This window comes from Amphibalanus amphitrite, unplaced genomic scaffold, assembly GCF_019059575.1.
Source record: "Amphibalanus amphitrite isolate SeventyFive unplaced genomic scaffold, NRLGWU_Aamphi_draft 000288F_arrow, whole genome shotgun sequence".
NCBI classification, from domain to species: Eukaryota; Metazoa; Arthropoda; class Thecostraca; order Balanomorpha; family Balanidae; genus Amphibalanus; species Amphibalanus amphitrite.
The window spans coordinates 163,075-189,802 of NW_024881783.1; the positions used below are offsets into that span (position 1 = coordinate 163,075).

The window sequence follows — 26,728 nt, forward strand, 5'->3', positions numbered from 1 at the left end:
TGTGACTTATAACACACAACGAAATTTATTATTTCACAATCCTACATAAAGCGTTGTGAATGAGGGTACCTAATTCCGGATGGATTTCAGCACATTCTGATTGGCCCAAGCCTCAAATGAATCAAATGACGAAGGACAACTAATATAGGCATGTGAGTACCACACTCCTTCAAACCGATTACCTCATATCTAACAAGGAGTATAATATCAAAAACGGAATATCAAACAAGCTTCGATGCGCTGATTTTTTGTATTATAATAATGATAATTAGGTCCATGCATCCAGTTTACACTTCTCGAGTCAGTAGACAGTACCGAACAATGATGAAGTTACTTACAACGGCTGTTGGGTCACCTATAAAGGAAACCAGGCAGTCACTTAGATAAACTTAAAGCGCAATCGATCAATGACCACATTAAATAAGCAAATTACGCAATTCGATATGTAGAGATGCGTAGAAAACACCCATATGTCGCATACACCAGCACAAAAAGGTAAAGTCTTCTCATAATCCATATACCATACATACACATTACAAATTACACATAAGTACAGCAAGGCATATGCGCCATGAGTGCAGTGTTCGCCAAAGTTTTCCTAAATGCCACTGCATTTGCACATAGAGCTGGCTCATGTCATGCAATCACATGGAAATAAGCAGGATGGGCCCACGTTCCGCATCTCATTTGCAGCTCCCGCAACTTCAATGTTCATAATGTGGAGACGTGCACATAATATGCGCAAACGTGTTCGTTGCGTAAGTTCACCGTCTTGAAATTCACCAGCGACCAGCAACCATCGTTGGCAATTCATTGCAATCTGCCCCAGTTAACAAATGACATTAAACACTCTGGCCAACTAATTAAAGTTGACAGACCAACTTACCGTCTTGCGAACCGCTCATGCGTTTCGCCCGTATCGGTTCACGCTCTCTCGGCGGCACATCGCGACGACAGGTGACCTCGGCGGCTGTCGACTCGCTCGGATGGCTCGCATGTCTCGCAATTATCGCTGCGGACCACAGAGCAGATCCCCAAAGTATCTTGTCGCACTGTCACACAGCGATTACGATTGTTCTGACATGAAGCTGTATCGATCTTTCCGCCATCTTGTTCAGCACTTTACACACTTAGTGAACTCCCGAGGGATTGTCATGATAGGGTGAAACCTTGCGTTAGGTTGACGTCATTAGTTGGCATTAGCCAGCGCCGTGACTGTTGACGTCGTAAGCCGAGTCCTTGTCGCTCGTAAGCGCCACAACAGGTAGCACTTACTGGTGGTTTTCACCATCGGTATAACGATAGCGCTCATCTGACTCGAGCGCTATCGCTAGGTGCCGGAGGTTTCGGTAGCCGGCGGTATGCAGTGAGCCAGCAGCGTACACCAGTGACGTAGTCAGGGGTACTGGCGGTCATCAGTGACGTCATCAGTGGTACCGGTGCAGGTCCGCCCGGAGTCGTTGATTGGCGAGTGGGACTATGCAAAGACAGAGAGCCAACAAGGCCAGCAGGGCTGAACGCTGGCAACCTGGGGAGAAAAGAAGGGCGAAAGGTCAGAAAGGATAGAATATCAAACGAGGCTTGCCAGCTTCGAAATGTCTAATCACAACAAAGCACACATTATCATAAAGCCCAAGGCATGAAGCATTATAGTAGGCATATAGTAAGCATAAGCGCAGAAAACAACAATGGATCTGATATTTGCCATTTGCGGGTGGTTTAGTATCGAAGCAACCTATAGACTATGAGCTGCACGAATAATAGCCGAACGGATGCATCGATAAAGAATGTCATGGTATGGTAATGCCCTGGGAGCTGCCCGGACATAGGAAATGACTTCCCAATAATAGTGTCTCCTCAATTAATTTGCTATATTACCAACATTGTTTTTATTCCGCCGGTATCTCCCCAATCCGCTCTCACTCGATGCGTTCGCTATTTGTGTGAAAATGCTCATATGATATCGACTGTCAGGAAGACTATCAAACAGGCACGTTTAAATAGACGTCAGCTTGGAACTGCTGAATACGGCTTTACGTCATATTAACTTGCACACATCATTCGTTTACGACGGAACAAACAAGAAGGTAGCATGGGTTTTCAATTATGATTGAAAACTGACGAATGTGATCAGCCGTAAACGCGTTCCCTGAACTTTTCCTGCCACGACCAAGGGTAAGCTAAGTTACAGTTATTGCCTTCATACAGCTAAATCTCACTTGATCCAACAATTTTAAACAAACTAATTTGAAGAACCCATTTCGAAAACTGCTCCTAAATAAAATGAAATAACTGCATTTTACCCGAGAGAAAGATTATCGTAAGCCTGTTGCACACATCTGCATAACATGATGCAGACGGTCTATGCAGTACCTACTGTCTGTTGAGAAGTGTCCGCGTAAACTACTCTTGGGCGTCGGTTTGTATGCATGCCATGCTGATGAAGAATGGCCGAATGGGATCCATCAGCTCCAGTCTAAAATACTGGAGGAAGCAATATTGACATTGAAATTCAAGTAGGCTAGGATCCATGACGCAGAGAACTTCTTAAGTCGGTCATTGAAAGTAAATGTTAAGCGATGTACTCTCCCTTAGGGTGGCTTGAAATACCAGGAAGAAGATTGGTTAAATTGATAGATGGGCTAACAAAGGTTGTTATCTCAAATAATAACTTGGTCTCCTTTTACTATAGAATGCGTAAATAAAGCCGAGCAAATAAACACCATAAGCCGAGACAACAGCCCAACTGCAGCTCTCCTCCCTGTGTCACCTTTCTGCACTGTCACAAAAGGCCAATGATGTTTCACCATAACTCTGCCAAAGTGTTCAGACACACGCGAGATGATGAGAAGACGAACACCCTTTCCACCGCTTTGAAATCGTTTTGGTACCGTTGCAGTGCCGTTACAGATCGTGGCAGATATCTGGTCTATATAGAATTATGGGGGATAGTTTTGCCATTCTCGCTTTCGACAACAAAGGCGAACGAGGAGTGGGGTAATCATTGAAGATATACTGCGGGAACCCAGGCCATTGAGACGCTGTGCTGCATCGATTAGTGCTATATACAGAGCGATGGGGGATGGTTCAGCCCACGCTTACCAGCGTTAGACGCACGCAGTCCACCTGAAACAAGAAAACGTGCTAATAAAATGGGCATTTGCACCATTTGCACCTCATTCTAAGTACTGTCACCACGTTGAACGTATTGGGCATATTCTAAATAAAATCAGCGCTAAGCTAATGAACACCTAACAATGACAATTTTTAAAAGCATTTTTCTTGCATTTAAAGACATGATGTGGAGATGAATTGTGAATTAAAATGAAATCGGACTTACTCCACAAGAGTTCGTTGGGTCGGAGCTTTCGAATTGCATTACAATTCTTCGTCAGCGAGAGTCGTATCGGATGTTAAGATCGAATCGAAGGTACAGTGCGGATATTTGTTCGATCCGCACTGTACCTTCGATTCGATCTTAACATCCGATACGACTCTCGCTGACGAAGAATTGTAATACAATTCGAAAGCTCCGACCCAACGAACTCTTGTGGAGTAAGTCCGATTTCATTTTAATTCAGCATTTTTCTTTGTATTCTACGATGACATGAACGCTACAAAAGCGAGTTACCTGACATATTACTGTCACCGAAAAATGAACCGATTAAATATGATTTGGTGGGAACTTATCCGCTGATTTCAGCCATGTCTGGGTCCAGGTTTTATTTCAGTGCAATTATGGGATGCTTAGTTTAAACCTAATCTTAAAGCCAATATGCGTTGATTGAAGTGGGTAACACGTAGTTATTTACATTTGGTATCGATATATTTTTTACTGCTCGGTCAACTTTTTCTCGGCTAGCTGATGAACCGCGTATTCATTACAGACAAACTTGGCCACGGACCTAGACCACCACATCAGCTTAATTGGCCATAGCCTAACCTCTAATGTAATTCCCTGACCGCTGTAACCAATACACCACCGCAGCTGGGCGGAAAATCACCCGGCCATGACCAGTAGCAACACCATTGCAGCGGGCCGATACGGCCTGAGGCGGCACGCCTCTGTCCTGGTCACGAACGGCCATCGACCTGCGCTGGTCACGGGCACGGCACTGCGGGACCGGCGGAACTGGCCCCGCCGACGGCACGCGCGCCCGCAGGGTATGCACATTGTTAGATAGTTGTGGTCGTGGTCGTGAAATCAATTTTCAGAGAAAGGGAGCGCCACTGTGCTATTGGCCCCGTCTGGCTGAGTTGGTGAGCTGTTGGGCTAAAACACGGGCAGTTTAAAAGCCTGTCAGGGCATTCAATATCCGTCAATACCTCTTGAATAGGAGAGGCCTCCACTGGACAAAGGGCAGTTGTTCGCAGCAATCACTACCCATCCTTAATTCAAGGCGAAAATGTCAAGGCAACTCCGGTCTCTTTTTGCTGCCGTTTGGCTCCCTGAAATGAATGTTTCAATACATACGGGTATTTATGGTTGGTGTTACCCTGAGACGTAATATATGGTTTTCTAATTGGACTTCCAAACTATGACCTTACTTCTGTTAAAGGGACTATCCCACCTTCTAAAATGTTGTTAAAACCAGTTAAATTGTGCCCGACTTTATAGATTGGATGACCAGGAACACGGTTCTGGCATTTATTTTTCATTAAACATCTTAGGCTTCCCATATTCCAAACACAAACTTTCAAATATGTGACGTCACAGCCCAAAATTACCTCCTTCCCCAGGCCACATTACTGTCATAAAGCTGATTCTTTTTACTCTGTAGGCACCACAACAAAGTTCAGACCAAGTTTTAAGCGATTTTTCAACGAACAAACCCATTTAAATCAGAATGACTAAACAAGGTGACGTCACACTAACGGTCGCTCCATGTTGAAGATAGGGCCTTGTACAAGGCCCATTTTCAAATGAAGGGAACGAATTTCTTCAACACCAAGAGGCCGCGGGGGTTGCAACCTAGATAGATAGTGGTTTCTGAACCTCGCCGCAAACTTGGCTATCTCAACTCAAACCCCATGTTAAAGGTGGGATAGTCCCTTTAATATTCGAGATCATTACCATGGAACAAAGTCACCTTTTGAGACACCTTCCTCTCCTTCCAGCCCGTTACCCCTGGCTTTGTTCCCGTTTCAGCCGCCTTCAGAGCCAGTTGCGGAGCACATGGCTGGGGCGGTGACCTCTGGGCCGAGCTCTGATTAAACCTGCCGCCGACAGAATAGGAGTCCCCTGTCGGCGTCACATGGCGGCGCGGCGCGGCGCGGCGCGTGCGCCGCCGGCCGCCGCGCTCGTCCCCAGTCGGACACAGAAGGGGAGTGGTGGCGGCCAATGCTAATCCGCCGCCGGCTAACTGTGGCGGGCTATAACGGACGCTTTATGATGGCCGAGGGGAGCACTCGGCCGCGCTCCGCTCGGTGATACCCAGTAACGACTTCACTGCATCACTCGACAGTGCCACCGCGTATTGATCATAGCCAAGGATTATTGTCGAGAATGGTTTGTGTAATGATAAGCGCACCGGCAAATCTGGAATGGGATCGCCGGGCTGAGTGACGCAGGCCATAACGGCCACTCGCTTGGCAGGCGTGCTATATTTGCGTCCATAAACTGCAAGTCGCCCTCATTTGCCCAGCTTTCAACGCACAACTGTGTTCACCGCTCCTTTCCTCTTTCCTCCGGCCAAAGCGTTATCCGATATTCAAATGAAGTCGAATCGCACTCTCAGCGCAAACGCCGCCGCGACCAAGAGGGGAGCGCTGGGCGCGGGTCGGCCAGCCGGGTCCTCGCCGTCGCTCGCGTCTCGACCGCGGCCGGCCCCACCGCGCGGGCTCCGATGCTATCAGGGCAGCCCACAGGCAACAGCACCCCCGCCGCTCCGCCGGCGCACCGCCGGCGCCGCCGCCGAATACAAACACCGGCATTGTGGCCGCCAGTGGAGGGAACGGGCCAAGCTAATACCGATAAAGAACCGGGCCGACTGACGGCCTGCGGCTAGCACAAGCACACCTACCTCTGGCGATGGACGGTCCCGAGATCACGATTGTAGGTGGGTCCGGAGACAGTGCGTACTCTGTGGAAATTTAATTAAATTTGTCAGACTGGCGACTAAGAGGATTTCACGCAGAGGGCAACTTAAATGGAATGTCGGGACTTTAGTATACCAGTCCCCGCGGGAAACTAGGTTTAAAGGGACAGTATCATCGAAAAAAAAATCCATGTATGGAGCTGATTTTTTTTTTACTAGCATTTCTTATTTTTCTGAATCAGAAAAACATAGTTTGAGGACCGAACTCGGTGAAAAATATTGCAACCACATTTCATTTTCATGATTCATTTTCATGAGCGAACCACCACTATACAAGCATGGCCGCCAGTTTGGATGCATGCAAAATTACTACAGAACTGGCGCAGATAATACATTATTGACGCTACGCTTACGCGGTCGTTCTTCTGATTGAGTTGTCCTTAGGGAGAGGTAGCCTTAGGTATTGCCTATAAAAATATAACGTGACAATTGGAGGGAGTGACAATTGGACGTGACAATTGACAATGGGAGAAAATATCACGTGACAATCACGTGATAAACGTCATACATTGGAGGGAGATTGTGATTCAAGCTGGAGGAATTCCTTTGTTGAGCCGCTAGAATCCGAAGGAAACAGCGGAAATTGCCTACGACTATTTAATGAATTTAACGGTGATGAATAAGTGCGAAAAACGTTTTGGCTTTATAAAATTTGATAAAATGACCAGGGTAAAAGTGTTATTACTGGCGGTCAATTCAAAACGGCGCAAACATTTAAACAGTGAAGATAGTGAAGCACGATTCAAAGTGTGGTACACCTTTCGTACTTTGAGCGGCGATAGCGGGATAACGGTGTGGAGCTTCGAGGATCGGTCTTCAGTTCCCGGACCAGAAAGGTGGGGCCTATGCAATGTCAAATTTTATCAAAATGGTGATACTGTCCCTTTAACTCCACCGGCGGCGCAGCTGCTGAAATGTTTCTGGAAACTCTAGTTCAAACGTGCGACCGGCCAAAACACATTGGAACATTTATACCGGTGGATTCGGCTAATGGAAATGTGTTGTCTGGGAGAGTTGCAAGCTGCACCCGCATTGAGCCGGCTCTAAGTGACCCGGCCCAGAGGCTGAAAGTAGTTCATCCCATCTCACTCTCACTCACTCACTCACACTCTCCTCACTCTCTCTCCCTCTCTCTCTCTCTCCCCTCTGACTCTCTCAGTTCATCTCTCATCACTCTCTCATTTTCTTTCCCAAAGTCCCGCTATCTTCCCCTCTCTCTCTCTCTCTCTCTCTCTCTCTCTCTCTCTCTCTCTCTCTCTCTCGCTCAATTTTTGCAGAGTCACATCGCTCACCTGACGAGTAGGAGATCTCTCTTCGCTCCATATAGTTAGTATCTGATATTCGCATGATGCACTCGAAAAGGGTGTGGTCTTGTAACAGCTCGTGACGCGTCACCCAGAAGGCCGTGACGTCATATAGACCGTCACGCCACGAGACGTACTTGTTGAGACCCTCGATCGGAACCCTGCACAAACGGAAAGTGAGTGACGTGGTTTGGTTGTGTAATTTATGTGCTTGTTATGATTTATTTCAAAAGTTTTTCACCTTCGATGGCAGAAATAGGTGATAAGTATAGCCTGAACACCTGCTATCCTGGTTTATGGTTCACAAGCAGGAATAGTACAACTTCATCAATGTAGCCGGCCGAATTTCATTCAAACTTTATAAATGGGTTATCGGCAGGGCGATATTTTACATTATGCAGCGAACTTAATATTGAACTGCGAATGTCAGGACCAATCAGACGGCTGCGGGTGAGCCCACAACACCAAATTGGATTCGCACGCCAACAGAAGCCATCCAACATTATTGAACATTTACAAATGAAGCCAGAAGAAGCATGGGGCATGTAAATCGAGACCTAAAATTACATAGGTCAGCACACCGAGGTGATTTAAATTTTAGGTAGACCACCTCCTGGCCTCATAAGAAACTAGAACACCGGAAAGACAGCTGCCGTCTGAAAGAGCCGCCTTGTTTTCGATTTCTCACGACACGCAACAGCCCGATCCAAAGTTCCGGGTCCCTGGCGGGCTGTCACGGCAGCCGGGTGGTGTGCCAAGTTACGCGGTCGGGCGTCTGCCGTGAGCGTCAACAGACACACCCCGACCCGCCGCGTCCCACCGAGTCCCGGCCCGTCCCGTCACGCAACGTCCTGTCGGGTCCCGTCTTATCAGTCTTTCCCCGTCCGCCAACCCGACCCTGGTCCGCCCGATCAGTTTCTGAGAACCTGACCCATTTCGCCTCGTTCCATATCGTCTTGGCACGTTTTTCTCGTCCTGCCTGTCCCGTCTAATTCCGCCTCGCGACTGCCTCGTCCCGTCCCATCCTATGCTGTACATACATCACGTCCCATTTCGCCCGTACCTTCCTATCCCGCTCGTCCCGTCCCGTCCCGTTCCTTCCCTTCCCATCCTGTCCCGTCTCGTCCCGTCCCGTCCCGTTCCTTCCCTTCCCATCCTGTCCCGTCTCGTCCCGTCCCGTCCCGTTCCTTCCCTTCCCATCCTGTCCCGTCCCGTCCCGTCCCGTCCCTTCCCGTCCCGGTACCCCCCTCCCCCTGCTCACATGGTCCTGCTGTTGGCGCCACGGTACAGCTCCACGCGAGGCTCCGGATACATGCCCGACACGTGGCAAGTGATGTTGACCAGATTGTCACCCGGCTGGACCTCCGATATCGACATCTCACGCGGCGAGGCTGCCGACAAATAAAGGTGTTTAGAAGTGATATCTGTAATACTTTCTCGTTTACGGTGTTGAGGGATATTTGCTCTAGTGCATTTGCAGTGGTCTCAAGTCTGGGAATTTTAAATAAATATAGTACGCTACGCCTGAGGGACCCACAAAAAATGTTTATTTTGTCGGGAAAGTGTTGCTATTTGTTCGTCATCGAGAATATGATTCAGTAAAAAATGTTTTCGAGTTTGACGGTGCACGGACCTGATGCATAAAGTTATCCATAGAAGAACGTAGTAAGGCTCTGAGAGCTTTGCCTAAATCAGTGAATTCTTGTGCGTTTGCATAGGTACCTCATAGCTATGCAAATGCGCACACATAGCTGTCGAAGTGACTTGTGCTGATTACACTTGATATTGCAGACGACTCAATGTGAAGGTACTGTGTAGTAAGTCTTAGTGCAGAACGTCTGATCCCCGACTTAGGTACTGATAGCCAAGAGGTGCAGAGCATCCCCTAACAATCCCTCACTCCTGAAACACGAACCATATCTAAGCAACCATATTACCGCAAAATCCCTCTGAAGCTCGGACAGAGAGTCACTTTTAAACCAGAGGAACGCAAACTTCAAACAAGTTCTTGTTAGTGCCGGTTCACATGAATTAGAGGGATTAGCTATCTTCTAAGGCCGCTTTATTCGGGTTTTCCGCAGCGCCGGAGCCGCTCGGTCCATCCCGCCTCGCTCCATCGGTCGTGCGGCACAGCCTAACTTCCAGGCGTCTATCACTAGTGCCATCTAGCGACTGAAGGTATAACTCCGACAACTGCGGCACAGCAGCGTCCAGGCGTCGACTACCAGTGCCATCTAGCGACGGAAGGCATCAATGCCACTAGCTCCGAGCCAATCCATTCGTTTTCATGGCGACAGCTGATCGCCATCTCAGTTCGCTCGCTTTAGCTCTGACATGGCTAGCTGTGCCTCCTTTTGGGAGGTGACGGACTGTGAGCTTTCATTTCAGTTCATTCAGCTTTCAGTTCATTCAGCAACTGCCGGGAGGCGGGTCAACGACCTACGTCACTGCGTTATAGGTTCTGGAGTGTCGGTCAGTCTTTGTGTCCCACTGATCGATAGGTGAATGACTCTAGCCAAGTAAGTTAAGTCACGCAGTTTCAGCAGGTTTAAAGCCAGTTTCGTTCTACAATCTACATACAGTGCTACCACAGTTATAATTTCATGGAGTCTCACATGTCAGTCACATGATTGAAGATAAACATATCATGTTTAGGCAACTAGGTATATTGATACCTACACTGACCATAGACCTCTGTAAATACGTATGTATTTACACCACCGGGCTGACCAAGTGTAGAAAGGTCCAAATCTTGTTCGTGATGCAAAAATGCAAGCACACACAAAGCTGTCACAGAGGTCACAATCACGTCCTTCGACAATGCTTCTGGGTTTCATCAATGAAATAAAGAGCACCGTAAAATGCCGCCATGCCACCACTATAACTATTGCAACTGGTCACTTCTTGATCTAGGATTCACCTTAAACCTGCATAAACAGTTAAATTTCACATAAAGAAAAGCTATAAGTTACAATCAACGCCAGACATTTCAATATTATGCAATGAAACAACCCAAATGGGCAAAATCTCCTAGGGATTTATAGCCATGTTCGGCCATCCAAAACCAAACGTGTCATTCCTTTCAGTGCCAGTCACATTAAATCAACCAAGGTTGATCAGGCACAAAAATCCCATCTGGGCCTTTCAAGATTCTAATAAGCTGACGATATAAAACGCCATCCAAGGTGGTTTAACTGGAACTGCTGATCAAAGGCATCAATCACCAGACCCGTCTCAGCAGAGGCAATCTCTACAGGATCCCGGGCCTCGCTAAAAATCAGCGAACGACACGAAATACTACGACTGGGCTCTGCCAAATCTCACTAACAAATTGGCTTTACCGCCAAGTTTGGGAACGAACGGGTATCAATCGGTTGTAGCTACGTATGTGCCAAAAAATCACGTTTAAAACACGATGGACTGGGTTTCTAACAAACAAAATCTTGCAAATTTCTCACAAAATTCATACAAAAAAAAAAACAATTAATAAGTCCAGGCGCATCAGTGTCTATGTCTATGCATAATAGTATACTATCACAATTCATTTCACTATTGCTCAATAATTAATCACGCGACTTGTAATCAACTCAAAAGTTAGATGAATGATTTCTGTCCTAATTTCAGATTGATTTGGAAACTGTGCGCCACTAATGAGCAAAGTTAGTTTGAGAATCGAATTTTCCTCTCGCAACCCTCTCTATATCTATTATTGATGAAGCATTCTTCTGTCATTCAAACATCCGTCAACGTTCTACCACTCATATGTCCTCATTTTCTTTTCATTTTAATCTCAACATGCAACGAATCAAGACCCAATGCAATAAATCAAGTCCTCATGCACTGAATCAGCTCTCCACCGTCACCTATACTCACTGTAGACCACCAGTCGCTTGTGGCGCGTGAAGTCATGCCGAGTGGACGTCACCTTGCACATGTAGCGACCACTCAGCTCCACGGTCGGCCGGAGGATCTGCATCGCCCGGTACCGCTCGTTGGCCGTCTCCGAGGCCGTGAAACTGAGGTTAACCCTGTGACGGAGAGGACCCAGCGCCTGCGGTCGCTGGCCGTAGATCCACTGTGAACGGAAAGTGAAACATGAATGATAACGCAAGCTACTCCTTGCATGTGATAAGCGCTATACGTATGCCGTGTATTGGCTATTGCAGCAAATGACAGCAGTACAAGGGAGTATATGATATATGTGTGATGTTTTTTAAACCACTGAGATATTGATCTGACGACTGTTCTCCAACTCTGCACTAATCCGGGTTTCCAATTACCCAAGAAGTGTTGATAAAAATAGTCGTTTGAACAACAGACACTCAGTGTTTCAATCGAAGTATCACCGTTATCTCTTATTTCAACGCTGATGCGCAGCACTTCAGCACACCACTTCAACGTCCAACTTAACCACTGCAGCTGTAAGGCGTCCCTCACAGACCGACAGACCAATCAGTCTTACCTGGAAGACGAGGTAAGACTGATGTGTGGCTCCTCGTCTTACCTGGAAGACGAGGGTGTAGGCACTGCGGATGTGAAACCACTTGACGTGCAGTAGCGTGTCGTCGGGCGGAAGTGTGTAGGCGCAGTCGAGCACCACCGACGCGTTGGTGCCGTTTCGCACCACAATCGGCGGGTCGAGCAGTGACGGGTGCTCGCTGCCGCCTGCGTACAGAAAGGGGATGGGGTGTCACTGCACGCTGGGGTGTGTGACAGAGCTTGCTTCTAGTGTTGATGGTTTAGCTAGTGTATGGGTAAAACCAGGAATTCAGTGTCAAACGGGCTGATAAAACGCTTTGAACAGCGCTATTTTACACCATAAAATAGCGAACTCTTTCCATTGTTTACAGGCCAGGTGTAAAATGAAACTCTAGACAACGAATGTACAGTGTACCTACATATGTTCACAGTACACAACAATAAATATATAACATTTCGTGTTATGATCCCGTTCCAACACTGCAAATAAGCTATGTATTTGTGATGCATTGGGCCCCACCACCAATGCCGGTGAGGTAGCGCGCCTTTACAGAACAGTGGAATGTTAGACTGTACCGCAAGGCAGCGTAGTCCAGAATACTGGAGCGGTAGACTGTGCCGCAAGACATCCTGGCTTTTCTGCTCGCCATCATTCCGGCGGTAACGATAACGCTGAAGAAAAAAGGAAGCATAATAAAGCCTTTGACTCTCTTCAGATATCTCCCAGAAACAGTTTCAATTTCGCACACTGTCGCGGATCTATTGTAGCGCGCGCGTGACAGGCTGTCGCAGACCGCAATGTCACGGCATTAAGCCAATACGGGCCGAGCCAGTCAATTTATGCCTAAACACGCTCCCCCTGCCGCTCTCTCGATGATTAATTCAAAACGTCATCGGGCGGATGACGCTGTCTGCGACAGAGTCGGAATTTATAACGAGCTCGGTCGTGTGCCGTCGTTGTGCCGTGGCGGCGCCGTACCGCTGTGAGAGCACGGCCTACGGCCCGTCGGCGGCAGGCGGTCGGCGCGGCGCGGCGCTGGCGCGGTCACGGGTCGCAGCTGGCCGCGACACTGGGCCATATTGGCCCCATCAGCACGCCGATCTCGCCGGCGGTGGATCCCCCGTATCGTGGCGAGCGTAAGCATGTGTCGATCGAGTATATATGGACAACCTGCAGGCGACTGGCAGGTAGGATGTTCCAGGTCAGCTCATGAATTGACTTTGTATATGCCTTTGTTTGAAGATACTGAGAATGTATACAGTGCTCTACATAACAAAGTATTGAACAGACAGTTACAACTGATGACCTAGCAGATCTTAGCATGTTAACCATGATGAGGTCCTGTTATACTTCAAGCTAGACGTGTCACATTCTCCTATCCCCCGGCAGCGATGTCTCAGGAGTCATTACAAGGTCGGGTGGAGTTCTATGGATTGCAGTTGCTCTGTTTTCCGGATGAGTTATTCAAACCCCATTATCGGCAAGACTTGTTAACATGTCACACTATCCTAATAACGGCTTATCACTTTCTTCAGGGAATGGTAAACCATTGTCGTATATACCTGTCATGCAGACATTTGTGCATATAAGTTATGTACATACGTGTTTCAATATAAGTTACACGACTGAGCTATACCACAAGATGGTCACAATTATCAGACGTTACCCATAGGATACACATGACACAATGCGGGACGTAAGTCTGGGCTTTGACCCCCATACATTTGAGTGTATGAGGCATGAGCGTTTGATAAAGCATACGCTCAGCGCATCGTGAATAAAACTGTCACAAAGAAGGTGGAAACATAAATGTGAGTGGAGGCATACGCATTAGCCAAATATGCAGATATTCTGGGCAGATAATTTCGCCATGAAAGCTTATTGTGGAAAGCCATAGAAAACATATGCCTGCAATAAATTATGAGATAACACTCTTGTCTTTCAACACAGTCACTATGAGGCTACGTGACGGCCCATCACAAGCCCACAAATAGCACGGCATAAACCCTTAACGGCCCCGACCTCGTCTGCCCCAACAGTCTGTCTCAGCCGAGACCAGCCTTCAGTGCTCGTATGGCCCAGAGGTCAGCCCCTGTCAGCGTCTCTCACTATTCCAGCCGTGGGTTCGGCTTCGCCCGGCTCGTACCACACGCCGTTCCAAACGCCTCGGACTCGGCTATCCAACTGTATTCCGCCGCGCGCCGGGCCGGCGGCGACCGGCCGACCGGTCAGTCAGACACGCAGAGGCGCGCCCAGCACCACAGAAGGGCAGAGGCGCACCCAGCGCCACACAACGGGGGGGACACAACACTGAGCAGGAATAGCCATTCCTGACATTTCCCCCTCCCGGGCACCCTCGCGACCGCAAATGCGCCACAAACACTTATGACTAATACACATCACGGCTAACGACAGGTTTCAAGTACATCACATGTGTTCGCCGCGTCCTTCCCGTTCGCGGATCTAAACAGTCAACATGACGCCTTCCTACCAAGTCCACCACAACGTGCACAGGTGACCATGGGTTGCACATTTTACGGGGAATGCCCTTACGCTCATCAAAGTTCCGTATCCGGACTTGGTCACCTGGTTGATACGTGGGCTCCCTTACCCTATGCCTCAAATCATACGCTCGCTTCTGGGCACGTTGGCTGTCACGTAAGGTTTCATGGGCCGCTCTGAGCGTGCCAGCCACCATACGCATTTTCTCGTGAATGTAATCCTCCGAATATTTGGGAACATGCGCAGAGATAAGCTGAGAAACAGGAGAATTCACATGTCGCATAAAATACAAGAAATATGGGGAAAATCCATGAGACGACGACACTTCATTATTCAAAGAAAAAACCACAGCTGGTAAATGTGCTTCCCAGTCAGAACCATAAGTTGCCGATAAAGTTCGAACCCTACGCTTTATATCTCTGTGACGCCTTTCCAATTTCCCGATAGCCTCGTGGTGCGACCCAGTAGCGTGTCTCCTACCTACACCCCAAAATCTGCACAATTCTGCCACCTTCTCGCTTTTCATATTCGCACCAGCATCCGTTTCGATACGCTGGGGAGGACCGAATGTCAAAAAATGAGTGGACAGAGCATCCGTAATGTCATCGGCGGTTCCGGATCCTAATGGGTAATACGTAAGAAAGCCAGTAAACTTATCGATGCACGTCAAAACTAGTGTCTTGCCTGACAGGCGACTCTGAGGCATATGGACCACGTCTATAACCAGCACTTCACCCGGACTGGTCGGATCCTGCGGTAACAGAGGAGGGCGCGGTGGTCCCCTGTCGTCCTTTTTCGCACCGCAAAGCGCGCAGCTCGCTACATAATTCTGACAATCCCTTCTCAGGCCGAGGTACCAGATGTTTCTCGTCAAAATTTCATATAACTTATCGGCTCCGCAGTGCGCACCGGTAGAAGTATCATGATGCCGATACAGTATTTCGAAGCGTTTAGAAGTCGGCCAAACAATCTGAAAAGAGCCATCAGAGGCCTTGCGGTACAAAATGCCATGTAACAATGCAAAATTGTCTATCTTTTCCCGCTTCAGAGCAGGAGGACAGTACTGTGGCCATTTCCCTGTTCTTAACCGAAAAACCAAAGCCCGGCAGTGTTTGTCATGCTTCTGATGCCATATCAGAGCAGCCGGCTCAATGTTGCAATCAAGAAGACAATCTGCAGTTACTGCATTCACTGTAACGTTCTGATCGGCTCTGTGACTGCCACGGTCGGCCTCTGCCACCGAGTCGCCCGCGGTTACGTCATGGGAACCGGGAGCCGTCCCATCCGAGGCTTGCTCGATTCCGTGACTGCCACGGTCGGCCCCTGCCACCGAGTCGCCCGCGGTTACGTCATGGGAACCGGAAGTTGACGCATCCGGAACACGTTCGCCAGTCACATGCTCAAGCGGCGCGCGAGCCGCCACACCGCGAGCTCGTGCCGGCATCGCGACACTGCCGCGCGTGTCATGGTCACGTGCCACCGGCGGCACGCCGACACCCTCCGACCGCTGCAGCCCCGTCACCTGACCGTCACGTGGGGCAGCAGCAGCCGGCTCGGCGACGGTTACGGTACCGTCACCGGACAGCCGCCCACCCGCGGCGAGCTCAACCGCCGCTCGAACCGCACCGTCATCAACCGTGCCCTCGTGTACCCGCGACAAAAAGTCAACATGCTGCATTTCTACAGCCCGGCGGTGCTCCACTACAAACTGAAACTGACCTGCGAAGGACCTCCAGCGCGCGATACGAGGATTTAACTCGTCACGGTTGGACAGGATCTGAAGGGCGCTCTTGCAGTCGCAGCACCATGTGAACTCATCTCCCGCGAGATACTTGTAAAATCGTCTGAGGCCCTGAATAAAACTATAGACTTCAAGCTCAAAAATCGTCCAATTTCTCTGAGCTCGGTTATATTTGCTGCCGCCGTAGGCGATCACCCTTTCCGCGCCATCCTGGATCTGACACAATACCTGGCCTGACCCAGAGAGGCTGCTGTCAGTGTACAAAACAAATCGATCCCCCTGTCTGGGATATGCCAAAACTGGTCCCGTCATCAACGCCTCACGGAGCGCCTGGAATGTCTCGTCCAGTTCAGTGCTCCAGTAGAACTTGGGCGAATTCGAAAGGTCAACCAAGGGCGCAGCTAGAGTCGAAAACGACGGAATGAATTTACGGAACCAGGAAAAAAATCCGTACAGCCTCTTCACTTCCTTTACGGTCCTCGGCGTTTTCAGATCTCGAATGCACTGAATGCGGTCGGGAGCGATCGTGATCCCATCAGGTGTGATTTCATGTCCTAGATAATTCAACCGCGTGACTCCAATGCTGCATTTACCGGGAGACAACTTCAAACCGGCCGATTGTAGTCTACCCAGAACTGTACTCAGCAATTTATAGTGCTCGTCCATGCTGGCGCTCGTCAGGAGCACATCATCAGCATATACATGTACGCCTGGTATATCCCCCAGAATCTTGTGCATCGCCATGTGCAGAAAATAGGAGGATTGCATGCAGCCCATGGGCATTCTCTGGGGATAGAAAGTTTTGCCAAGCGTATGGAAGGCACAAATACGACTGGATGCTTCGGTAAGGCGCAAATTCCAAAACGCGTGTTTGATGTCAAGTGAACTAGCCACCTTCCATCCGTGCAACGAAAAAAGAAAATCGTCTATGTTCGGAAAAACAAACTTTTTCGGCAACAAGCATTTGTTAATACGCCTCATGTCCTGCACAATACGGTACTCTGAGGGGTTCCCAGCCTTGGGAATGAGCAAGATTGGGGAGTTCCAATCAGACGGCGGTCCCTGCTCAATTACCCCACAACGTTGCAAATCGTCCAACTGAGATCGCAGCTGGCTCTCTCGCGCCCAGGGAATGGGATACGGCCTCACAAACTGTGGTTGGGCACCAGGCTGCAATTCTAAATCTACTTCCTCACCACGATAACTACCAATGTCTGCATAATTCCTTGAAAAGACACCTGAATGCGACTTGAGGAGCGCCGCCAGCTCGTCGCGTTCCCTCCCCGTGACCTGGTCCCCGATCTCGAAGCGTGACAGCACTTCATCGGTGCTTTCACCCAAAAACTGGCCGTCATCACCCGAAACAGCGTTACTTTCCATCGCCGGACCTGACTCGGCGATGTCAGACTCATCACAAAAATCAATCCCTCCTTCGAGCAACTCAACAAAACCAATGACACTTCGCCTGTGTAGCGTAACTAGCCTATCTGTTCTATTTCTAACGTAAACCGGAATCTCTCGGTCACTAAATGGCTGAATAAGTGAGTCGTGTATCTCCAGATTGTCCGAGCATTGCCCAATCATCAAATACTCGCGGTCATTCAAAAGCTTTTGGTCGATTTTGATGTTCATACACATGGCAGTTTGCGCCGGCACTGACACAGGCTTGCTAATTCTAAGCTTAATCCTACGAGGCGCGTCAGAGGGAGAACAGTCTACAATAACGTGATGCGCCTGCAAAAAATCAAAACCCAAAATTAAATCGTGAGACAAATCATTAACAACACAACAGCTCCACACACAGTTCGGAGTACCACTCATCTGAATGTTCAAGGAACAGGTACCGATCACATCAAGATTGTGTCCGGAAACAGACACGAGGCGGACAGGCTTATTCAGCTCAATGTTAGGCGAGATCGTGTTCAGCACCCTAGCGTCAATAAGAGTCATCTGGCTTCCCGAGTCAATGAGACAATCGTGTACCTGGAAGCCATTAATGACGGTGCTGACAACAGGGAGCGATTTTACCACCCGTCCGCCACCCGCCCGTTTGGGCAGTGCCGTTTGAGATGTCCCCAGCCGCGACAGGACCAACATCGAGGCACGCGAGCTTCGCCAGCGGGCGAGCTGGAACGATACGGCTCACCTTCCCGGGCAGGACCCTCCCGGCCGCCGCGCCGCTCCCCCACGAAGTCGCTGCTCCGATCCGCTCCGCCGCCGCGCAGCCCGGGGCGCTCCTCCCCGCGGTCGGCTCCGCGGCTCCCACCAGGCGACGGGCTCCTGCCAGCGGGGACGCGGCTCGGTCTCCGCGCGCCGCGCCCGGACGGCGATCGGCCGGACGGGGAGCGCCCGCGGCCACGCCAGGGGCGATCACCACCAGACCGCCACCGCGGCGACGCGTCGCGGCCGCCGGACGACATCCATCCATCAGACTCGTGCTCTTCATCCATCGAGCGCCAGTATCCTGCCCGACTGTCCCGGGACCGCTCACGTGGAGGGGATCCCTGCTCACTCCAGCCGGGCTCGTCCGGCCGGACCCGGCGAACAGGAGACGCCCACCTCACTGCGGGCCGGTCTTCGCGAGACACGTGAGCTGTAGAAAACGTGTCACCATCATTCGGGTAATCCGTAAGAGTTTCTTCTCGAACTAGCTCCCTGATGGCAGCTTCGAACGTCGTGGCCTTCATGCGAGAAAGCAGCGCGGTCTCACCAGGGCTGAGACCCACCAGGAAATGACGGTATAGCGCCGCCTCGTAAGCCGGTACGCATATCTTCTTGACTTGGTCGCCCGAAAAGAACTCTGGGCAGGCGTGACGCACGAGAGTTTTCACTCTCTGACCATATTCTCGAGCAGAGAGAGAGCCTTTGGTAAGGCGAGACAGCAGAACTGCAGCCTGATCCGCCGTTGGTGTAGACGAGAAGTGGGACTGCAAAACCTCCGAAATTGACTCGAACGTCAGTCCTCCACTGCAGCCCTCCAGCTCGTTGACAACTTGCAGTGCCCTGCCCGTGCATCGTGCCGCGATCACCTTGCCAAGAGTCACCGGCGTCAGTGATCCCAGATCACCAAGTCTCTTGCACTGGGTCAGAAAATCTTCCGCCGATGTCGACCCGTCGAAACACGGGAAGTCCGACACGGTCACACTCACTGTGTCCGTCATGGCTGTGAGTACGCCCACGCTGCCACCATGTCAGCGTCTCTCACTATTCCAGCCGTGGGTTCGGCTTCGCCCGGCTCGTACCACACGCCGTTCCAAACGCCTCGGACTCGGCTATCCAACTGTATTCCGCCGCGCGCCGGGCCGGCGGCGACCGGCCGACCGGTCAGTCAGACACGCAGAGGCGCGCCCAGCACCACAGAAGGGCAGAGGCGCACCCAGCGCCACACAACGGGGGGGACACAACACTGAGCAGGAATAGCCATTCCTGACAGCCCCTACCGACACCAATCTTCAGAGCCGGTCTGCCCCGGAGGTCTGTCCCCAGCCGCCGCCAATCTTCAGAGCCGGTCTGTCCCAGAGGTCTGTCCCGCCGACCCCAGTCCCCAGGCACCTCCCGTCCCCTCCCCGCCAATCCTGCTGGCTGCGCGCCTATCCGGAGTCCGGCCGGCGTCCATTAGCTGATGGTGACTGCCCCGGTGACCTGGCGCGTCCGGCGGCTGTCCGAGCTGCCCTCCTCGGCCGCCCACCAGCCGGCCCCGCGCTCCGTCACACCTTGTTTATTCACAGCATGGTGTAATTGGTGGCGGGCGCGCGGCACCGGCCGCCGACCCCGCCCCGCCGGTAACACGCAACGTGGTCATGGCGGTCCGTCCTTTGTCCTCCCCCGCTCTGACTCTCTCCCCTCGCTCCCTCTGTCCCTCTTTCCCTCTCCTTGGTCACGCTGTTTTCAATTTGTTCTCAATCTGTCTCCTTCCTGTCCAGGCCTTTGTTCCGGTACACCGTTCCATGTCATCATTTACTACCGCTGTTCACCAGTTCGTCCCACCTTTGTCCTTGCTCTCCCTGCCTCACTCTATCTTCCCTCTGTCCCCTCTGTCTCCCTCTGTCCTCGCTCTGTCCTCACTCTGTCCTCGCTCTGCCACCTCGGCCCGCTCGCCGCCGTCCACTGCGGGGCCGGTGGACGGATATCTCGCCTGTGGCCCCCGGGGCCTGCGCCCTAAATGCCAGCCGCCGAGGCACACGGCACCGCTGCCGGAGACTGCCCCCGGGTATTACGCCCAACCTATTATTCATCGGAGCGACGGCGCAGCCCTGGGCCGACGCCGACCGTTGCGACGTGCGACGCACATATCGGTGACTGTTACGGCGCGGTACAGACGACTGCGGCGGCTCCGACGCCGTTCCGGCTGCTTAACGCAGACACGTCGGCTCGACCCGCGGCGATGGAGTGCGTATGGCTGCAGATAGGGCGGGGCGGGGGGGGGGCAGAGCTGCGCGCCATGCCAGTCCGAGTCCGTAGCGGGGGTAGGAGAGTGTAAGCTGCCGGCGCCTATCCTGGCTGGTGTATCCATGTGAGGGCGCGTCTTCATATACCCGGTTAACCAGCCCCTACATACGAACCCAGCACCACTTCATCTTGAGGAACTTACTTGACAAATTACCCGGTGTTATTAGTCCACACCTGTTTCACGGCATACCTTACCTCTAATGATGTTCGCCGCTGCTATATGAGCAAGGTACGGTGTGTAGTTTCCGCACACAGCCTGTGCAACTGTTAGCAGCGTGGCGCGGCGACCTGAGTAATGCGGCCACTCAGGACTGGCCACCAGCCGGCGGTCCGTGCGGAGCCATTTCCGACCGGCACTGCGCCAAACGGCCGGCGCCGCCGCCGCCGCCGCCGCCGCCCCCGTCCCCGCCCGTGCTGCGGTGTCGTGATGAGTGACCGCGGCGGTTTGGGTGTGAATATTTCACGGCTGTGTTTGGCGCCCCGACGGGCCGGCGTGACGGGCCGAGCGGCCGGCCGACGCGGCGTCAGTCCGCTCAAGCTAATGTGGCCTGCATTGGTGGCTCGGTTATGAACGCCCGGTTGGATATGCATAGGTCGTCGACTCGGCCTGTATCACTCGGCCGAAGGGCAAACAGCCGGCGGTGCGCCGCCCCGGCTAATGTTATTGACTCAAGGAAGTAAAACAGTCTAATGGGCTCCGCTACGCTCCGAGAGGTGGTGTCATCCAATTTAATGTGGGCTGTCCAGCGTTCATATGTCTCTTTTTTGAACAGTCATGTTTTTCCTTTTACGGTAAAATACCGACATCTGTCTAACGTAGAAAAGGAACCAGCCAAACAGCAGCATTTCTTCGAAAAGGATGTCAGATACCAGAGCAGCTGGCGCGGCCGGCGGTACAACAATTGCTTTCGAAGACGAGCAAACTAAAAACTCTTTATCTTCGATAACATTTTTAAAACATGAGTATGCTTGATGGAATCGTTTGGGGGCCTTTGAATGATGTTTTTTGCCTTTAGGTAACAAAATGAGATAGCTGTGCAATTTCATATGCAATATCCTTGCATTTTCCATGCATTGCTTATCAGCGGAAGCTCCAGTTTTCTCTCCTCAACAAATATTTGGATATAGCTATCTCCACTAGACCTAAGAGCTCAAGTTAAAAATAAAACGGTCCGAAAGTGTTTCCTTTTATACGTGGAGCGGCGAGCCCTGTCATCATTCACGCAGGCCAGCCGGGTCTCAATCAATGGCGACCCCAGGGATCGGGCCGCAGCGTCGCCGGCCGCGCCAGCTGCTCTGATTCGAAGAAAACCGGGATGAGCCAGCTCTGTCTAAATCGGACCCAATATCTCACTGGGCTCGAATAATCAATCGCAAGAAACCGGCACGGGGGCGCGTCTGCGTTAGAGGTTACATAGAGTCAGAGCCTGCTGCCGGACTGCTGCACTGGTTCCAGGACAGCCGGTGGACTGATGGCTCTCATGGGACAGCTGCCCGTTTGCTATATCTGAGGTCTCTATTGAGCCATGCCTTAGGCCCTGGACAGCCGCTGGACCGCTGGCTTTGAGGAACATACTGGTCTTTTGTGAATGTAAGTACGTGCTTTATACGTGACAGCTTCGAGCATATTGCCTGAAATGGCTCCTGGACTCGTGTAACCGTAGCAGATGCTTGTCCTCTTCGTTCTTTGCCAGTGGTCGTTCTGAGAAAGCGAGAGTGCATCCGCGTCAGTCCTGTTTTATCATAACCCTTTCGAATCTTCATCGTCATACTTGCTCCCCCCTTCAACCCTAGGGAACATTTCCTATAAGCCGGACACGACGCCCTACTGTGCGGCGCCATGTGCGGGCCCTTACCGCTCCACCACCCTCTCCCGGCGGCGGCGGCGGCCGGGAGAGGGCCGGTCACGAGGGACGGCCGCCGGCACCGTCCTGTGACCGTGCCGCGGGCGATGACGACAGGTCAGCGGGGCGCGCCGGCCGGCCTCGCCCCGCTTTAGGAGCCGCGCGCACCTTTACTGCCGGCTGTGGCGCTACTCAAACTCAACAAGACGAGCCCAATCCACTCCGGAATGATGATAGACCGCCGCCGGGATGCCGGCCCGCTGCCGCCGCGACCAGGCCGCCGCCGGGTCAGCGGCTCCGCGGCGCCCTCACAGACGGCCAACGAGCTCGCTCAGCCGTTAGGCGGATGTTAAAGTCACGCCGCGATTGACGCTGGTGGCGCTGTTTCGCCGAAACTGGAGTTAGTGACAAATCCGCCGCTCGCGTGACGCCACACAGGAAACGCGAAGGCGCAAACCCTGGGCTAATGCCGCAGCTTTGTCTTCTTTGTAGCACCATGGTTCCATAAATCGAGGGTCTGTCGTGCTGTCATCGACATGAATTTACCCAGAACTGTAAGTCGCAGCGCGCACGCATCATGTCATGTCAGCCGCTCTTGAACATGCATCGTTTCGCTAAAGGGCGATTCAGCTGACAGAACGACCTTTCAACCGTTCATGGGCTGTAACCGCAGGCACGATGTGGTATGTTAGCGTCCATGCAACTGGTACCGGACAGTATAACGCCGTCCAGTAGCGGCCTCCGCCGGAGCGTTATTAGACTGGGTGACAGCTGGAAAATGATGGTTCGATTTCTCGCAGTGCAATCACATTCCAGGGAACCGGAGGTGGACAATCATGCAATCGGTGATCCGATGTTTGTGGTCTAGAAGACCCAGCAATGTGACTCGTAGCCATCTATCGTCAGTGTTCGAAAAAGCAGGCTGAGGTACGCATGCGGACATACTAGTCGTTAGACGTCAATAGCCCTAAAAACGAATTTCGTAGCTAAAAGGGCTGTAGACAACTTAATCACTGATTGAGTTGCCTTGTTGCCCGCGACTATAGGGAAAAAAAACGATGAAAAAGATCGTTACACCAGAATCACATATAAAATATTTAAAGGTACTGGCTACTTAGTCACTTACTTCACCACCAGCCATAGGACCCAATTCGTCACTAAAACAGTTGATGCTTATCTTTCACGCCGCAACCGACACGAGGAATTGGGAAACAAACAGCCTAACAAAGTGCGTGACTTAATTGGTTTCCTCTGCATGCATGTTACCTCCTTATCGAGGCCAATTGTGGCCAAATTTATTAAGCATCACGACAGAGAATTTGTCATTAGAACACTTTTTCGGGATATATAACTGTAATTAGAACACTAGAACTGTCATTAGAACTCACATTAGCATAACACGTCTTAAAAAAACCTTAGAAGTGATTAGACTTTATTGGAATTTATAGATGAACCGCCGAAGTCATTTTTGGGCTACTCTTTTCACAACACAGTAACAGACTTGAGGATTATCAATAGACAGGTGTGACATATGTGACATATGTGACATATTCTTGCGTTTTTTCCCCTTTTAAAATGAATTCAAAAGTTTAGGCCATACATGCACTATAATAGTTATAACAGACGTTCGGTTGAAAAACCATACTTTTTTGAAGCAGATAATGCTTAAAGTGGTTGCTTACATATTTTGACAAACTTGTTGCTGATTGAAAATAGAATAAGACTTGTTATATATGACTGCGCTAAGAATGGGCTTGGGTTGTTAGCAATGTCAATCATTTTACCTTTTATTAGATGGTAATTGCAAAGGTGCAACATTGAGTTTAGTTGGTTGGTACACGCACACATGTTTGCATGTAAGACTTCTGGCGTATTCATATTCGGTTTATGGATCATGATGTCGAATGTAATAGTCCGATCATGCATGCTTGTCAAGGAGCATACCACTTCATTCTTTATTTTCCAATATTATAATTATATGTATAAACACTACTGCAACGGAACATGGAGTCAAAGTTGATAAAGTCATATGCCTACCTATTTCAAAATACAACGTAGTGCTCGTATTTACCTATATATTTACCTTATATGTACCTACAGCTAAGATAGTAAGTAGCTAACATGCCATAACCTAAGCCATTATTAGCAAGTGGATCGGAACAGGTGCAAGGAACTTTCTTTGCTATATGCGTTCGAATGACTTGTCTCAGGTTATTGCTTGGCATTTTGTAAACACACACCCAGCACTTTCATTTCAGTTCCTTTCCCACCATGCCTTTAACGTCTTGTCTTTGACATGCAACTTAAAATTGATATGGCCGTAATTACATACTTTGCACAAGCTTTGAGCGCAATGCAAGCGATTCGCGAGATTTATGTTTTCATTTCTGTTGTCGATCTATCAATATGTTGCATTACCCGTACATAGGGGCGCGCTGAGTTATGACGCATATGACGTCATGAAAACATTAAAGCGATGATCGATCTAGCCCACTATCTTCGCTGACGTGCCGGTCGAGCAGAATTATGAGCGTGTTATGTTTGGTGGCCGTTAAGCTGCAGAAGGCGACTGGCTTGGAACAATGGTGCGCGGTACGGCGCGGCGGGGAGCGGGTTCCCCAGCAGGGTCGAGCTGCTCCACACCGCGGGGGTGAGGCGAGGAGGAACGAGTTGCGGGGTCTCAGCGGGATGTGAATTAGTGGAGAGTGGGCTGCGGCGTGCGGCTTTCTGAGGAGTGGAGCTGCACGAGCGTGAGTTAATCATTAGTGGGATTGCAAAGGAGCGAGTGCACGAAATATGGAGTGTACGAGTACCATGCTATCTTCCAGAAGGCTCTGGATGAGGAAAACTCCGTGCATGGAGTTCTGGTTTCTAGGATCACTGCACTGGGTTCTGCAGGTTCGCACCATATACCGGTCTCTGGGATAATGGTGTGGGGTTCACTGGGCAATGGTTGGTGGGACACTTTGCACGGACCAGGTTCTGGTGCTTGATCTAGGGTCCAGGGGTAATGAAATGAGGGTCATCAGGCACTGGTTTTAGTGGAAACACGGTACTGAGCAGTGGACACTTGATTCGGGAGTTTTTCTAGGGGGGGGGGGGGTCACTGGGTATTGGGCTTGGTGGCACCGGGCACTGATTTGTAAGGAACATGGCATTAGATACTGGGTACTGATTTTGGGATTTGTTCTAAGGGTCACTGGGTAATGAGTTAAAGGGACTGTCCCACCTTAACATTAGAATTGAGTTGAGATAGCCATCTTGATGGGCGTTCTTTGAAAATCAGAGTCGTGAAAACCGTTTCTCCAGCAATTACTTCATCGCAAATAAATTCGTGTTTGATTTTGACATCTGTGCAAATAAGTGCCACAATGTATTGGTATTGGCACTTAAAACCTGTGACGTTTCCGCCTTTTCCGAAGTTTTTGTATCTGTCGACTTGTTTTTTATTGAAACCTTGAAAAATAACAACGCCTCTTGGAACAGCGCCCGGCGCCACGAGGTGGAAAATTACCTAAATTGATATGCCAAACTAATTCTAATAGTCTTCTAATTCTAGCAGTATTTTTATTTTTGTATTTAAATATTTAAGAGGCCGTCCTACATGTGACTGAAAAATGCAAGAGCCATGAACTTATCAATGGCAGGTGTCAAGTTCAAGTGTGCAACTCACTGAAATTAATCATAGTATCAAAATCATAAATGATTTGCTCACTGCTGTTTCAACTCCATAATCAAGACATGCTCTGAGGAGTCCACAATCTATTGATGGTGACAACTAAGGAAGAGACAATGAATGTTCACCTTTTTATTTCTGAACATCCAAGAGGACTAACCTTGAGCCGTTAAACATTGATAATACCCTGTTTGCTGAAGTGTGGGTGGCCTGAGGTCGACCATGTCTAGTAAAGAACTGTTGTTTGTGTAAACACCATGCAGAGGTATTTTGAAATAAATTTTAGTGATGTAATGCATCATTCTTTGAACTGAGTTGCTGATGGCGGATGAAAGCGGAAGTGCTGCCCGTTGAATCAGAAATGCTCTGTTGCGCTTTTAAGCTTATGTTAGATTTTATAGATGGCTTAGTTTTCCTGCAGATTTCATCTTAACCCTCGCCCATGTAGGGGGGGGTTGGTGCAACCCCCCCCCCCCCTGAGGTTTTTCGGAAATAGTGCAAAAACGGCGGCGCGCAGCGCCGCCAAATTTTAGGTACCTTATGGGGCAAACCTTGCGCATCTTTTGATAAAAAAAAATTTGACCGGGTCATGTCAGGTCACGGAGTTATGACGTCACAAAGGGAACAGCCTCCG

At 50.3% G+C, this 26,728-nt stretch overlaps 1 protein-coding gene across 1 annotated transcript in view; it reads right to left on the bottom strand.

Moving 5' to 3' along the window:
• Positions 1-219: 219 nt before the first annotated feature.
• LOC122387531 overlaps positions 220-26,728 on the bottom strand; it is a 31,913-nt gene continuing 5,404 nt past the window's right edge. Inside the window, exons 2-8 of the mRNA XM_043377795.1 lie at positions 11,907-12,067; positions 11,276-11,477; positions 8,664-8,793; positions 7,391-7,563; positions 6,024-6,083; positions 3,103-3,126; positions 220-1,528 (exon numbers count right to left, since the gene is read on the bottom strand). Of these exons, the coding sequence (XP_043233730.1) occupies positions 1,428-1,528; positions 3,103-3,126; positions 6,024-6,083; positions 7,391-7,563; positions 8,664-8,793; positions 11,276-11,477; positions 11,907-12,067 (851 nt within the window). The 3' untranslated portion in view covers positions 220-1,427. The remainder of the gene's footprint in view (positions 1,529-3,102; positions 3,127-6,023; positions 6,084-7,390; positions 7,564-8,663; positions 8,794-11,275; positions 11,478-11,906; positions 12,068-26,728) is intronic.